The 16,861-nt window shown below is 44.5% G+C and overlaps 1 protein-coding gene across 1 annotated transcript in view; it reads left to right on the top strand.

Moving 5' to 3' along the window:
• The window catches only part of DHX15 (DEAH-box helicase 15), a 51,538-nt gene extending 35,082 nt beyond the window's left edge, over window positions 1-16,456 (top strand). Inside the window, exons 10-14 of the mRNA XM_077301511.1 lie at window positions 638-829; window positions 4,325-4,447; window positions 8,806-8,996; window positions 10,667-10,836; window positions 15,861-16,456. Of these exons, the coding sequence (XP_077157626.1) occupies window positions 638-829; window positions 4,325-4,447; window positions 8,806-8,996; window positions 10,667-10,836; window positions 15,861-15,978 (794 nt within the window). The 3' untranslated portion in view covers window positions 15,979-16,456. The remainder of the gene's footprint in view (window positions 1-637; window positions 830-4,324; window positions 4,448-8,805; window positions 8,997-10,666; window positions 10,837-15,860) is intronic.
• The last annotated feature ends 405 nt before the right edge of the window (window positions 16,457-16,861 follow it).

Raw genomic sequence — 16,861 nt, forward strand, 5'->3', positions numbered from 1 at the left:
GTGGCACATAAAATGAAAACTGCTATCCTTTCATTGCCCAGTTGAAGCAAGTCCCTGGTGCAATTTGCTCGGTCCGCAGTGCCATTTGGATGCCAGACCTGGGACTCTTCCATTCACCCCACTTCTGATTCCAATGAGTTGGTGTTTTTGTGTGGAAGGGAAGGGCAGGAAGCACGTGCCTTAGGCCACAGAGAGGAGCTGGGTTGGGTTCAGACGGCTGCTTTGTTGAGTAAGCAGAGCCTGCCGCTCGGCATATTTTAGCTTAACCCATAATTGATTATCAGGCTCCCATCTCTCCTCCTTGCAACATGGGAAGAGTATGAACTGCAGAACTCTAACCGGTACATCACTAGCTTGGTCTGAGTCACCCAATCCTGCCGCTTTCCCCCTGAAGTTTGTTGGCTTAGAGCAGGGCTAGTCAAACTGCAGCTCATCTGATTGTCCATGGACCACAATTCCCTTGAGACCCTGCCAGCGAATGCTGGCAGGGGCTCATGGGAATTATAGTCCATGGACATCTGGTCGCAGTTTGACTACCCCTGGCTTAGAGAAAGAAAAACACCACGTTGCTGCTCGCTGAAGGAAGTGACACTAACATTTTGGGGTCCTTCTGTTATTTTTTTTCCCTCCCCTGCAGCTCCAGAAACCTTGATGAGAGCCCTAGAGCTTTTGAATTACCTGGCCGCTTTGAACGATGATGGAGACTTGACTGAATTGGGGTCCATGATGGCAGAATTTCCCCTCGATCCCCAGCTGGCTAAAATGGTTATTGCAAGTTGCGACTACAACTGTTCTAATGAGATTCTATCTATTACTGCCATGTTGTCAGGTAATAGCAGGGACAGAGATGCCCATCCAAACGCAGGTCTCCAGTTAGGGGAAGCTCGTATGAGTGTTCCTGCAACAGGACTCATAACCTTAATTATTAAAAAGCTGGAATTGCGCCTTTCGAAGTTACTGTATAGTGTGGTTGATCCTGGAGTAAAGATTATAAATGAAATCAACGCTGAAATGAAAGAAGTCATTGTGTGTGAATCTGACTCTTCTCGGGGGCAGCTAAGAATCTCTGTCGATTGAGGATTCTAAATCCTAAGAATATCTTTCTATCCCAAATTGCCCGTATGCCCGGCTTTTCTTACAAATTGAGCAATAGTCTTACCTTGAGACCTATGCCTTGTGATTGCTAACTCCATAACTAGCAAATCCCAGATTTCAGAAGAGTTTCAGCCAGTTTAGCTACATAAGCTTCCTTCCGTTGTTAGACAGAATGCCAGAGAAAGAGAGAGGCAATGTTTAGCATTTCATATTCTTCTAAAAAGTGACAGGTGTAGCTATGATCGAGGCGACTTGTCTGAACAGCAGTGTTTTGTCACAGCAGGCTGGTTTCACTAGGACACAAATCCAGTGAACTGCCAAGGCAGGTCTATGGACCCGAACATGCCTCTGGTTGGGATAATTTAAATTTAGCACTGCACACCCCCATCCTGTTACGCATTGCTCTTTGAAGGTTTCCAGAGTGGTTTGCCATGCAGCACAGAAGATCACAGAATGCAAGCCCAGAAGTCTCTTGGGCATATGGAATTAGCATGTGATTTCTGGGGTTCCCAGGCAGAATTTCTTCCCTTTCCCCCTCCCCAGAAAAGCACAGGGCACAATAAAGATGCTGTGCTTAAAACGTTCCCCCCCCCCCCTTTACTAAAGAACTTGACTGTATTCTACTTTTAACTTGCCATTATGGTCAAGAGTGCCATTTCCCAAGCGTTATAGAAACCTATTTGGGTCATCCGTGCCAGTGGCAAGTTCATGTAGATCATAAGATAACGGTTTTGGGTAAGACAAGCCATCACTTTCTTATTTCCACTTGTCAGTAACAGTATATTTCTTTTAAAACAAAAACAAGCTACAATGTTTGTTGCAGAGTTATGACAGTTCAGACTCAGAGCAGATGGGCAGGGCAGAATCTCAGTGTCGAAAGTCACTTGTAGCCTTTCTTGCGGAGGTGGTGGTAGGTTGATGCCTGCCGTTTTGAGCCGTGCATTCTCTTCAGACTACACTGCTTTGTAGCACAGATCTCACCGTCATCTGTGTACGAGGTTGATTCCCTTACTGTCTAAGTCAGTATTTTGGAGAAAGCAACCTTGCCCTTTTCCAGGTGGACACTCGGTAGGATTGCGCACTTCGGCCGCTTCGGTAAGCACCAAAGCCCGAGGCGGTCAGCGCCATGGAGGGGAGGGGTGATGGCAGCGTGCCAGCCGGTGGCGCCCTTCTGTGCCGTGGCGCTGGCTGTCTTGAGCTTTGGTACTCGCCAAAGCACGCTGGAGCGTGCAACCCTACTTCACAGGATACGTGTGCATATTCTACTTTTTATTCCACGGAGAATGTGTGCACCCAACTATCACTACCACATTACGAATAAACAGTCTTAAGAGAACGTTGTTTTGTGGGATAATTTTCCTTTAAAGTGTCTAAATTGCTACCTTTAAAAACGCCTGTCGCTTCCCAATAGTTGCCCCCAACTGAGCCAATGGACACAATCCGTATCGAACATGATAACAATTGAATAAAAGGTTCTGAATAGCCTGTGTTCAGTTTTAGGGTAACTATTTTAAAGGGTGGGGGGTCGGCAGCATTGCTGACCAAAGTGACCAAAACACCAGCATTCCATTTTTAAAAAATAATTAAGACTTTAAATTACTTTAAGCTGATAAATTAATACTGCTGTTTATTCCACAACTTGCAGTATGGAACACGATTAATTTTTTAAAAAATCCCAAACAGTTATTACTTAGATTCTTGATTTAATCTTGTTAATTTTAGATCCCCTGCTTTTAGAGCAGTTTGTGTGTTCTGTTCTAGATGCTGGACCTTATACCCTTTTAGAGAAAAACCCCTCTTTTCTTGGGATTTCTGGTTCTTTAAAAAAAAATATGCACAGTTAAAGCAGCTTTTGCAGTATTGCTCTTGGCATATTGCTGTTGTTTACAGGGTTCAGTTTATGCATCATTACAGATTTATTTTCCCCTGGTGCATCTGTTCTTTTAGAATGATGAAGTACACATTTTTTAAAATTGTGTGCAATAGACAAAGCAGTCCTGTTAGGAGCTTTCTGGGCTTTGGTTGTGGCCAAGCCAAAACTGATCTTGGGAGCTTAAGGAACAGGTAAAGCCCTCCATCCTGTTCTGACGTCATCCAAACGACTGTTTCACTTAAGCGCTCAACCAACTTTTAAAGTGAAATGCTGTTTTTGATTATATAAATTTTAGGACAGCGGTTCTCAACCTGGGGGTCGCGACCCGTATGAGGGTCGATCGACCCTTTCCCCAGGGGTCGCCAAGCGTGCCGCCACTGTCGTGGCAGTAGCAGTAGCGATCCAAAGGGGGGGCATGGCATTACAAAGGTTGAGAACCACTGTTGTAGGAGAAAGACTTCGTTCCTTCTCCATCATCCAAGAGTACCTATAATTTTACACAAAGCCGAAGAACAAGCACTCGCACATCAAATAAGCTGGTTTATGGAGTGTTTATTTACTATAAATAGTGACTTTACTGGTTATAGACATTAATTATACATTCTGACAGTATAAATTAAACTGAGAGGACGAGTTACTTGGAGAGAAATGAATGTATAAGGAGGACAACTAGGGTCACGATCTGCCAAATTCAGGCTTATTTGTTAAGGTCGGATAAAGCTGCCGGGCAGTCTACCTTCCACCACTGCCGCTGTCTTCAAAGTCCTGGACTGCGATAGATATGCATTGATTTATGTCTGTTTTCTGTGTGCCGGTGCTGATAGCGATGCCTGCTGTTGGTGGCAGACCTGCAATACGATTTTAATTTGCCAACAGAATCATTGTGACAGTTTTCTCTGAGGGTTCTTGCAGAATGCCCTTCCTTTCTGCAGGAGGCTATTGTCCCTAGGCTACTGCTCTGGAAAAAAAAACAAACATATAAGAATGCCTCATTATGTCTACCGCACTAGGTAGAGCTATCAGCATTTGGTTTCCCACGGAGGTCACATGATCCACCCAGTAAACGATGGAACTTTGATGGCCTTCAGAATAGAGCTGCTTTTTATTTTTTTTCAATGCCTACCTCTAGTCAAAATAATCAGGCACTCTGTAGCTTTGAAACCCTCTTGTCTTGCAGATGTGGTTAGGTGTTGATGTACCAAATCAAGGTAGTAGACAGTCCAAGATGCAGTTGGAGGCCATCCTGCCCTGCCCTATGCTCTGTGAACTGACCTAGCTAGGCCTTGTTCTTCTATCTGTGAATGCGTGACTCATCGATATGGGCGTTTGTGTTGGGCCCATACCAACCTTGTTTAGTCCCACAGTGTTTTGTTCGCCCCACGGAAGCCAAGAAAGCGGCGGATGAGGCCAAGATGAGGTTCGCCCACATAGATGGAGATCATTTGACCTTGCTGAATGTCTACCACGCTTTCAAACAAAGTGAGTATAAACTCAGGACCGACTGATTGTTTGATTCCTGTGACCTCCCCTCTTGGAATACCATCTCAGGGCGGTTTGCATGATGGCAGGGGCTCTTGGGAATTGTAGTCCATGGACATCTGGAGGGCCACCGTTCGCCTACCCCTGCTCTAGCCACTTACCACAATACGTGTTTCTGTTGCTGGCCTCTGCACGGCAACCCTAGCATTTCTAGAAAGTCTCCCATCTGGAGCCAACCAAGCTCAGCTTCTGAAATCTGACGAGATCAGGCTGGTCAGGGCAGTTAGCTAACTGTTGGGAAATGTTTTTGTTGTTGAGACCGAATTACAAACCACGAGATCCCCAGTTTAAATTCCATTTATGCGCCCACTAGGGAGGCCGAGGTTGGCCCCTTTTTTCCTCATCCTGTCCCCCCCCCCTACCATTTGCATTACCAGGATGGCGGTGAGATGGTTTGATAGGTTCTTTGCTGATGTTAAGAGTTCTAGAAAAAGCTATTTTGATGTCCCCTTTAGTGCCAGTTGGGATTATGTTGTATGAGTGTTGCCATCCCCCTGCCTGAGTAGAAAGCCCTTCTCTCCATTCACTGTAGTTGGGGGAGAACATTGGAACGCATGAAGCTGCTTTCTACTGAATTGGGACATGGGCCATCACAGTCAATACCATCTGCTGAGATTGACAGCTCTTCTCAGGCAAAGGTCTTTTCATACCACCACCTGCCTGGTCTTAATGGGGATACCACGGATTGAACCTTGGACCTTCTGCATGCCAAGCAGGTGCTCTGCCACTGAGCCACGGACCCTCCCCAGATTTCTCTCTGATGGCGTCCGTTGTATCTCCATGGGATGCTTCTATGAAAGGCTGTGTAGCGTTGAGGAGGCATTGGGAACACGTCCCTGGAAGTACACAGCTCAAAAGCTTCTTAGCATGTGTGGTTCTTAGTCAGCCTGGTCAGGGTGACCTAATGGCAGTCATCGAAAAGAGAATTTGTTACGTTTGTGTGTCCGCTAATGAACTGAATGTCCATTAATGAACTTGGGCACAGAGTCTGCTGTCAGTAGAAAACCTATCAATCTACAGTGTTTAAAGGTTCTGAATATTAATGGGCTTTTTCATTACAAGCAAGGAGATCCTGAATGATTCATTGTTGACTGTTTTGCTTGGGGTGTTGCATCTTTGCATCCTAGCTGTTTTGATGCCTTTTGCATGACTGCTGTCACATATTACCCTCTTCGCCCTATGCAGATGAAGCTGGCAATGAGTAGCGCCTGTGCGCAGTGGCGATGTGGTGTTCCCCCGGCCCCCTCCTCCCCTCCCTCTCCTTTGCCTGATATCTCTTCATTGGCTGTCACATTTCAATATGGCAGCTAGATAAAGTTACGATTTACAATGTGAGAGTTATTCTGAAGAAGATTGAGTAATGGGAGCTCCAGTGTGATTCGGAGGACAGTGAATTATTGTGATAACGTTGTCGGAGAGGTACTGTTTGGTTCATGAGTGTTGTATGCACTCAATCTGCCAATAACATTACTCTTCAGTCAAGTCTGCTTGAGAAGTTAGCAAGCTCAAAAATGACAAGAATCAAAGATGAAGTAGTTCTGTCTTCTGAGGAATTACTGTAAATGATACCCTAGGTCTCAGTTTTTATTTTCCATCAATGGCTCTCGTGTCAAAACCGATCTCTGTCTTTGCGAAGCAGCAGGATTGCTTGGCTTTCATGAAAATATACCTGGCGTTTGCCCTTGCATAGTTTTGCCCTTGCATAATTTATCAATTGGGAAGCAAGGGCTTGTCTGTGAGCGTTTCGGGAAAGCGACTTAAAACAGGCTTGCTTCTTCCGCGAGTTGCTCAAATAAGCAAAAACAGCGGGCGGCTCTAATTAAGCGGGTTGCTCGAGAGGAAAGCAGCGTTCTCTCGGTTGGCTTTTAAAGTGCTCCTTCCTCCTGTGGGGTGAGAACTAGATGTTTTTGGCTCATTGTTCTTGTTACCACTATTGGTGGGTATTGATCAGCGGTTGTCAACCTGTGGTCCTCCAGATGTCCATGGACTACAATTCCCATGAGCCCCTGCCAGCATTTGCTGACAGGGGCTCATGGGAATTGTAGTCCATGGACATCTGGAGGACCACAGGTTGACTTCTGGTATTGATTATCTGTTGGTGGGAGCATGATTTTCAGGTCTTCTCTTCAGCAGTGATGGACTGTTGCCTTTGAGAAAAGTTGAACGTTTCAACCTTGGAACAACCATTTATGCAATCCTTTTATGCAAATGGCAGCAGCCTAAACAGCCCAGACTAGCCTGAGCTCATCAGAGGTTGGAAGCTAAGCAGGGGGCAGCCATAGTCAGTACTTAGATGGGAGACTACTAGGGTTGGGCGCTTCAGACGCCGAAGCGCCCAACCCGAGAGACTACCAAGGAAGACCAAGGAGGGTGGCTATGCACCAAAGCCCTATCCAACCATCTCTTGCCTATTAAACTGCATGAGGGGGACAGCAGAAGTTGGCTGCAACGTGAAGGCACTCTGCTGTTGTTGTTGATTCGAATGGAGTCAGGATCGGAGAAGTCCCTGTACCTGGCTGCCCATGGTCCTTGAAATGTGATGTAATGCCTCTGTATTGATCCAAGCCAGGTTCTTTGTACGTATTTGCAGACAGTTTGCCAGCAGAGTCGCACCTTCAAGGCTACCCACAGTCATCCCTTGAAAGGAAGTTGGAGTCTTACTATTTGGCTGGGAAGGGGGCTGGATTCAACTCCTCTACCCCTTCCATACAGCTGTGCATAGTTCTAGGTCCTTTTCAGAGGCCCTGCCGAACTCGCTATGCTGGTATAGTGATGTTGTGCTGTTCAGAAAATAAGTACTCCTTGACCATTTCTGAACTTGAAAAGTGCTAGGCTGTGACTTGTACATTCAGTAGAGCTGATGCACAGTGAGGAGCTGAGATTATACCGGCCATTCCTCCCTTCCCTTTGGGTGTCTGATAGTAGAAGGCGTCACATTTGAATATAAGCCTTTATTTTGAAGAAACTGGTGATCAGACCTCTGCAAGTTGGGCTCCATACATGTAGGTTCGCACTCTGCTATTAACTTGGATCCAGTGATGTACCTGGGGGAGCATAAAGGCTTGTGCTCAGTTCAGCTTGTACAAGAGCTTGTACATATCATTGGCACAAAACCTTGGCCAAACAGAGATGCAAAATTGACTTTGTGTGAGCGTCTACCTCCAACTTTTCTTGCGTTTCCACGTAAGAGTTCTGGGGCTTGAAAGGCTGATTCTGTGAAGGCTCAAGGGGGCGGCAGGTGACAGTGGATGAGCGATAGGGTTGTGAGTGTCCTGCATTGTGCAGGGGGTTGGACTAGATGACCCAGGAGGTCCCTTCCAATTCTGTGATTCTATGAAAGGGATACAGCTCATTGTTCTTTGTAGAATGACAGAGCAGTACGACCCCAGTTCTTAGGACAGGCACAGAGTCTTGTATGGGGCCCATACCCCCTAAATCAGCCTTCCTCAGCTTTTTTACCATTGAGAAACCTCTGAAACATTCTTCAGGCTCTCAGAAACCCCAGAAGTGGCACACTCGTGCAGAATAAGGTTGGGAAGCAAAGCCACCTGGGGGCCCTCCCCTTTCCATCCCTTCCAGGCTCATCATCGGCCATTGGCGGGGGGGGGGGGGGGGGAGGTCAACATGACCGTGTATTGTCATATCACCCAATGAATGTTTAACAGATTTAAAGAATGTGTAAAATATGTATTCAGGGTTGAGAAAGCCTGCCCTAAAGGATGTCTGAAATTGTAAATGTATCCTATTTTTATCAAGACCATTCTTTCTGGCATTTTTATTCTGCCCTTCTTCCTAGCAGTACAGGGAGGCATTCCTATAGTTTCATTTGCCCCAGTGTTATGGCTGTATTCTTAAGGTCACTTCACTGGGAGTATTCCTTAGTGAATAACGCAAGACTTATTTCAACTGCTCCCCTTGGTTAGGCATTGAGTAGCGCTGTGATAGTTGTCATGTTCCTCCCATGACCTTTCTTAGTGTCCTGGCTTCCTTTAATTGTTACTTTTTAAAAACTATTTGAACGATTAGAGTGTAATTCCTTGGCATTTATTACCGCAAGTACAGACCATTGGGTTTCCAAGCGGCTGTCGTCCACGTAGCCCGATTTGCCTGCATAGCCAAATTAACCTAATAGGAGAGCAACAGAAACGTGTTGGGGGTTACAATTGAAATAGAAAATGCAATTAGGTGGTTTAATTGGTTCATGGGACTGACCATTCCGCTGGTGTCTTTTTGTCTATTTTTAATTTGGTAAAATGCTCATTTTTAGATGATTCATGACTTTTTTTTTCATATTGCAGATCATGAATCGGTTCAGTGGTGTTATGACAACTTCATTAACTACAGGTCCCTGATGTCTGCAGACAACGTACGCCAGCAGCTGTCACGAATCATGGACAGATTTAATTTGCCACGTAGAAGCACAGACTTCACAAGCAGAGACTATTATATCAATATAAGGAAAGCTTTGGTTACTGGTTACTTTATGCAGGTACATATTCAGGGGACTCCCCAATTCTGTATGATTTGACAGTCTAAAAAGAACTTGTATACTACTTGGCTGTGATTTTATGTAGACTAATAATCATGGAACCGCTTTGACAAACTGGTAAACAGCCTGAGACATGTAACAGGAGCAAAGAGCAAAAGTCTAGTATCGTCTTAAAAGACTAATAACATTTGAGGCAGGGTATGATCTTTTGTAAGTCAACGCTCCCTTGTTTGAAGTGAGTAATGACTCATGAAAGCTAATTTCCCTGCGGCAAATTTTGTTAGTCTTTGGATGTTACTGGACTCTTGCTCTTTTCTACAACCATGAGCAGACTAACACAGCTACCCGTCTTGATCTAGAACCAGGGAGTCCTTCCTACTCATGAGGTGGCCAAAGTATTTGAGTTTCATCTTCAGGATCTGGCCTTCTAAGGAGCAGGCCGGGCTGATCTCCTCTAGGACTGACCGGTTTGTTTGCCTTGCAGTCCAAGGGACTCGCAAGTGTCTTCTCTTTTGAGGTTTTATGTTGTTGTTAGTTGTGAAGTCGTGTCTGACCCATCATGGCCCCATGGACAATGATCCTCCAGGCCTTCCTGTCCTCTACCATTCCCCGGAGTCCATTTAAGTTTGCACCTACTGCTTCAGTGACTCCATCCAGCCACCTCATTCTCTGTCGTCCCCTTCTTTTGGCCTCAATCGTTCCCAGCATTAGGCTCTTCTCCAGGGAGTCCTTCCTTCTAATGAGGTGGCCAAAGTATTTGAGTTTCATCTTCAGGATCTGGCCTTCTAAGGAGCAGTCAGGGCTGATCTCCTCTAGGACTGACCGGTTTGTTCGCCTTGCAGTCCAAGAGTCTTCTCCAGCACCAGAGTTTAAAAGCCTCAATTTGATGCTCGGCCTTCCTTATGGTCCAACTTTCACGGCCATACATTGCAACTGGGAATACCATAGCCTTGACTAAACGCACTTTTGTTGGCAGGGTGATGTCTCTGCTTTTTAGGATGCTGTCTAGATTTGCCATGGATGCTGTCTAGATTTTCCTCCCCAAGAGCAAGCGTCTTTTAATTTCTTTGCTGCAGTCCCCATCTGCAGTGATCTTGGAGCCCAAGAAAATAAAATCTGTCACTACCTCCATCTCTTCCCCATCTATTTGCCAGGCATTGAGAGGGCCAGATGCCATGATCTTCGTTTTCTTGATGTTGAGTTTCAAGCCAACTTTTGCACTCTCCTCCTTCACCCGCATCAACAGGCTCTTTAGTTCCTCTTCACTTTCTGCCATTAGAGTGGTATCATCTGCATATCTGAGGTTGTTGATATTTCTCCCTGCAATCTTGATCCCAATTTGTGACTCCTCTAATCCCGCATTTCTCATGATATGCTCTGCATACAAGTTAAATAGGCAAGGCGACAGTATACAGCCTTGCCGAGCTCCTTTCTCAATTTTGAACCTATCAGTGATTCCATGCCCAGTTCTCACTGTTACTTCTCGACCTGCATATAGGTTTTGAGGTTTTATACTTTCCCTCAATTTTATCCCCCCCAACTTTTCTTAATGGGCCCCTTATTATGAAATCTGGAGGGGGGGTATTGCTTGTTAGAAACGTATCTAGCAGTGCACTTAAAAGTTGCTTAAGATTATTTTAGAGGATTGTTTCCAATGTCTTTAAATTTAGGTGGCACATTTGGAACGGACGGGACACTATCTAACAGTGAAAGACAACCAGGTAGTGCAGTTGCATCCTTCCACAGTTCTCGATCACAAACCTGAATGGGTGCTCTACAATGAATTTGTTCTTACCACAAAGAACTACATACGCACTTGTACAGACATCAAACCAGAATGGTAAGTGTTATATGTTGGTGAAATTTGCATTTACAGTGCAGTGGAGCCTAACCATATTTGGTGTGCGGGGGGGGGGGTGTGCTACTTCCCCTATCTAGTTTTCACTAGTTCTCCATGTTGTTTCAGGAGAGGGGAATGTCCATTGGCTACAGGAGGGTGATTGAAAAGCTCACTTACGGGTAGTCAAACTGCGGCCCTCCAGATGTCCATGGACTACAATTCCCAGGAGCCCCTGCCAGCTAATGCTGGCAGGGGCTCCTGGGAATTGTAGTCCATGGACATCTGGAGGGCCGCAGTTTGACTACCCCTGATGTAAAGATTTGAAGCGCTGCAAAATTGGGGGGGTGGGGCGATCGGTGTCCATCCTGAGGACTGGAATTTGGAGAGGAATTGGGGAACATATGTGCTCTCCTATAAGCTATCCTTGTAGTCTGTGAGCAGGGAAGGGTGGAGTTACGTAGCCATCAAGGGTGGGTTTTAACGGGGATTTTATGATGGTTGGAGTTTTATGGGGATTATTGTTACCCACCTCGAGCCAATGGTGGGATATAAATGTAATTATAAATAAATAAATATTTTTTGGGGGATGAGAGGAATGTTACTTAAGACAAGGTTATTCTCACTGAGAATAGAGCATGAAAATGTGTATTTGTTAGTTTTTCCAGTGGAAATCAGAAATTTTGGGGAGCACTAAAACAAAACCTATTTCCCCCATTTTGAAGTGAGTGAAATGTTTAAGACAAGGTCTTATTCAAAATGCGTATTAAAAAATCTTTTAAGAAGACAAGCTGCAGCTTTAGTTAATGACTCCTATATATTCTGTAGATAAATATATTTTCAGTAATGTGTTCATTGTTTAACGGTGAATAATTCAAGCTACACAATTAGTATAACATATTACCAATAATACATTATTAAAGTTCTGTGTTTTCAGTGTAATACATAACTTGATATACAAATGTGCTGATAGTTCTACATATTGTGATTGTATGCTTCTGTCAAATACCATTTCTGTTTTTACAGAATATATTTTGGCCTTTAGTTTTTACTGTTTCAGATGGCAAAACACTCAGACGCATATGCTAAGATAGTGTAGTGCAGGGGGTCATCAACCCCCGGTCTGCGGCCCGGTACCAGTCCCCAAAGGCCACGGTACCAGGCCGCCGGCAGCTGCGCCTGCCTCCCCCCCCCCCCCACAGCGAGAAGCTCGGGGAAGAGGCAGGCCCGGCACGCACACGCGCACATGCAGCTGCCGTGCGGCGCCCGGGCCGTCAGCTCTCCCCTCACCCCAGAGGCGGTCCTTGACCAAAGAAAGGTTGGGGACCGCTATTGTAGTGTACAGCAATTTGCAGCTCTTGTTGCAAACAGTTGCAATTTTTTCTTATAGAAAACTAAGATATTAATACTTCTGAATTCTGGCTTCCCTCTAAAACAGTGGTCCCCAACCTGGGGGCTGCGGCCCGGTGACGGGCCGCGGCTCCCTCTCCCCCCCCCCCGCAGTAAAAACTTCCCGGGTCGCAAGCTTGCGGCCCGGGAAGCTTCTTAATGCGGGAGGGCAGGGAGAGGGAATCAGGGCCGGGCCGCGGCCGCGCATGGCGCATTCACGCATGCGCAATGCGCGGGTGCGGCCCGATGCCCTGCCGGTCCCCAGTCTCAGAAAGGTTGGGGACCACTGCTCTAAAACACTTAATATCCACATATACATCATGTGCCCCTCTTTTGCTAGCAAGAAGTAGGTGGCCCTTCTGAAATTGCTTGAGTTTGTATTGAAATTATATTTTAGGATTTTACATGTCAATTTTATGTTATTGTTTATTGTCATATGATTGTTGTGAGGCAAACTGAGCCCAATAAATAAATGCCATCAATATGCCAAATAGTACAATTTTATATGTAGAATTAAAATGGAATCATTTTATGTCATATTGGTAAAATAGGTTTAGATATGAAAGAAGTTAGGGGTGTGCATTCGGCTAATCCAAACTGAAAAATAATTAATTCAGCCAGTTCCCCCCCCCCCCCCCCAGTTTTCCCAACTATCCCAAATGGCCAGCTCAAAGAATCCTGTTTTTGTGGACTGCTGAATAGCTGCAGGTAGAATGGATTTGAAAGGGCTCTTTGTCCCTTTAAATGCCTTTGAAGTGAACTCTGATTGGAGAAGGCATTTAAAGGGACTACAAGCCTTTTAAATGCCTTCAGAATTCACTCTTGTGTCACTGACACAGCTTGCAAAAGGCATTTACATTTTGAAGGGACCATGTTCCCTTTCCAATGGATGATGAGAGTACTTTTGAGGGCTCATAGAATTGGAGCCCCTGGCCCAACCATTGACTATAATGAAGCAAAAATAATTTTTTAAAAAATCGGCTTGCCCGATTATTACTGAATCAAAATGCCTGTTATTGGGATTTGGGGACATTGGGAAATACCAATATTTTTCTGGCCCCATATACCCAAACTCAAACAATATCATGGTTTGGTTGTGTTGCTTTTCCTCAAAAGCTCTTTTATTTCTAGGAGGGGAAAAAAAGGATTGTTGAAGGCTTTCATGGCTGGAATCAGATGTTTGTTGTGGGTTTTTCTGTTTTTGCTGGCTGTGGTCTTGGAACGCTTTTATTCCTAACATTTCTCCTGCATCTGTGTCAGGCATCTTCAGAGGTGTGTCTTCACTCAGTGGCAACTGGCAAGGGTGGGGTGTTCAATGTGGATGATGGTTAATTATTGGGGGGCTTGCGGTGGAATCTCTTCTGATTTGTCATTTTGATGTTCTTTAGTACTGGTAGCCAGGTTTTGTCTATTTTCAAACTTCCTTTTTTTTAAAAACTCTCGGTGTTTGTGAATTTCAGTGGCTTCTCTGTGTAATCAACCAAATCAACTCAAACTAAATCTCGGTGATTTCATAATCGGCTTTGATATAGTCTCTATTTACCAAAGTCCCCATAAAAGCTGCCCTAGCACTAATCAACGAAATTTCCCTAAATGACATCACAGCCCTGTCTACACCTAGTTATTTCCAATGGGACAATAAATTCTATGAACAGATAGATGGGGTGGCCATGGGAAAGTCCTCTCAGCCCAATAGTAGCCAACTTTTATCCAGGATACTTTCAAAAACGAGCACCAGATGTGTCGATGACACTCCTAAAATTTGGAGCCATGGTGAGGATGAATTGATTACATTTCTATAGTATCTCAGTGACATCAGTCCCAACATATAATTCACCATGGCACAAAAGAAAGAAGTAAAACTACCATTTCTAGATGTCCTGGCTGTATGTAAAACAAACCAATTACTGGCCACAAAGTCTATAGAAAACCAACTCATACCGACTGGTATCTGCATAACAACTCTGGTCACCAGTCCTGACAAAGAGGTGTGATCAAAACACTAAAAGGTTGTGCTGAACGAATCAGCTAACCTCATTTTCTCAGCGAAGAACTAAATCACCTAGACTGGGCGCTCTCTACAAGCCAATGGCTACTCCAAGCCAGGGCTGAAATTGAATTAAGAGAAGCATAAAACAAAAAGAAAAATGCACAGCTGAAATAAAATAAGCCCCCACTGGAAAAATATTTCTACCCTATATCAAAGGAATAACTCAAAGGATAGGAAAATTGATTTTAAAAAAACACAACTTATAGACTGTCTGTAAACCCACCAGAAAAATGCAACAAATACAGCTACGGTCAGCAAAATAAGCCCAGTCTCATCTGCAGGAGTTTACTGCATACCATGCTGCTGTGGGCAGGTACACATAGGGAGTACAAGCACATGAGAGACCCTGCACAATGCTGGGAAGGGCTCGTGAGAATAGTAGTCCATGGACATCTGGAGAGCCACTGCTTGGGCATTCCTGCCCTATCCCAAATCAGAAACAGGATCTGATTCACAGAAATCCTTGACAACTTCAACCACTTTGTCAGATTACACAGGGAAGCCATTGAAATTTACCAGCACAGTTTCAACAAAAAAGGAAGAAAGTTTGCAAACCTGGCTGCCTGCACTAAAAAAAAAAAAACATCAAAACAATCCAGAAGACTCTCCACCTCGCCCCCTGGTAACAATCAATGACACTGAACACCCACACTTGCCAGTTGCCACTTACAGAAGACTTGTGAAAATGCCAGCCACAGATGCAGGAGAAATGTTAGACATAAGGAATTCCAGAGTATGGACACAAAACCTGAAAAACCCTCAGCAAACACCTGGGGGAAATATTTTCTGCCCCACAGCTTCCAAATTTCCATAAATTCTACATCTCTGCTTATATGAGCTCCCGCTACACTTCCTCTAGATATGATCCAAGTAACAAAATTTTGGACACTGTCTGAGCTTTTTTGGGCCCCTGCTCACTTTTTCAGAAACCCTGCCACAAATTTTGTAAGCCTTTAAGGTGCCACTGGACTCCTGCTCTTTTCTACTGTCACCCATCTGTGCCTTGACTAATATCACTCCAAAGTACATATTCTACAAATGTTTTTTGGAAGTGGTAGGACCAGATGCTTTGAAAAAAACAAATCAGCCCAGCACAGGTGCCATCCCGCCATCCCAGAGGGTTGGATCCCTCTGGCTTGTTCACCCGGTCCATTGGTACCCACCCCACATGGCAATTATGCATGCAGCTCCCAGAATCCCCAGGGGAGTATTTGTAGAAGCCAAAGGGTATCTCTTCCTCTCTCCCCTCTCCCCCCTCAACTTTGCCATGTTCACTAGATTCAAAAGTTCCTCCTGGCAGCCATTGGCAATTGTAACCAGAGTTTGACTTTAATTCTTTGAGAAAGCCATTATTCCGTAGCTGCAATTTTCAGAATCAATACTTCTGAACTGGGACGTCCCTTTTCTTTTGAAGAACTCCAGTGTATTTTCAGTAGCTCTCTCTCCATAACTGAGGTAGATTTCCATATTTCCAGGCATTATTAAATATCATCTAATTATCATAAGTAGCTCCTAATTGGGCCTCTGCTATCGCCCGCAGAATGTCGAGATTTGTGCCGAAGTGACAAACCTTTTCTTTCTTTGGCAGGTTGGTGAAAATTGCCCCTCAATATTATGACATGAGCAATTTCCCACAGTGTGAAGCAAAGAGACAGTTGGACCGCATTATTGCCAAACTTCAGTCCAAGGAATACTCACAGTACTGAATTTATTATTTCAGCTGAAGTTGCTCAGAGGACAGCTTTAAACGATGAAATTGAACTCTTTTTAAGTTCCCAGTTGTGCTTTTTTGCTTTGGTTCAATAATGGCCTTTATTTGGAAGCTTTTTCTTTCTTTTTTCCCCCCCTTCCTTTACAGTAAATATCCCATTCTGATTTCATAAATGAAACATTTATGCCTCCCTTTTTTGTGTTCACACTGTAGCTCATACTGGAAAAGCTGATCAATGCTTTGCAGTTTATTGAAAGTAGTTCTATATATATATATAACAATGTTACAAGCATTTCTTTAGAAATGGTTGAAAATGCTTCTAAAAATGTGATTATCGACCATGGTATGCATGATCGTTGTAATTGTTGACATTCCTTTTAGAAGTTGTGAAATGTTACAACTCGTGCTTATGTAGACACAATCTTCAGCTTCAGTGCTACGGTGCTGACTTCAATAAAGTCTATTTATACTAACGTTGTGGAATATTAAATTAGTATTTCTGTCTGTTTGGTCAAGAAGCGAAGAATTCTCTTTTGGCCTGAAATCGTCCGTCCGTTTCAGTTCATTATGTTCAACTCGCTCAGATAATTAATGAAGGGAACTAGAAAAGAATGCAGATTGCATTGGTACATTTGATTTTACATGTGGGTTGGTATCCCACGCCTAAGCCTTTTGAGTTTCCCCAGAGGAAGAAACGAGGCAGCCTCAAGCTGCCCTCCAGGACTCAGTGGCAGGTGGGGAAGGTTCCCGTTGCACGGCACCTGAAGCGTGGACTGGCGAAGCACATCGACCTGTGCATTCCTTTCAGTTTCCTCCCTCTGCTAGCTTGGCCAGGGCAGCAGGCATGCACAGAATACTCTCTCCCCTTGATACCTGCA

Source organism: Paroedura picta, chromosome 10 (assembly GCF_049243985.1).
Source record: "Paroedura picta isolate Pp20150507F chromosome 10, Ppicta_v3.0, whole genome shotgun sequence".
Classification (NCBI taxonomy): domain Eukaryota; kingdom Metazoa; phylum Chordata; class Lepidosauria; order Squamata; family Gekkonidae; genus Paroedura; species Paroedura picta.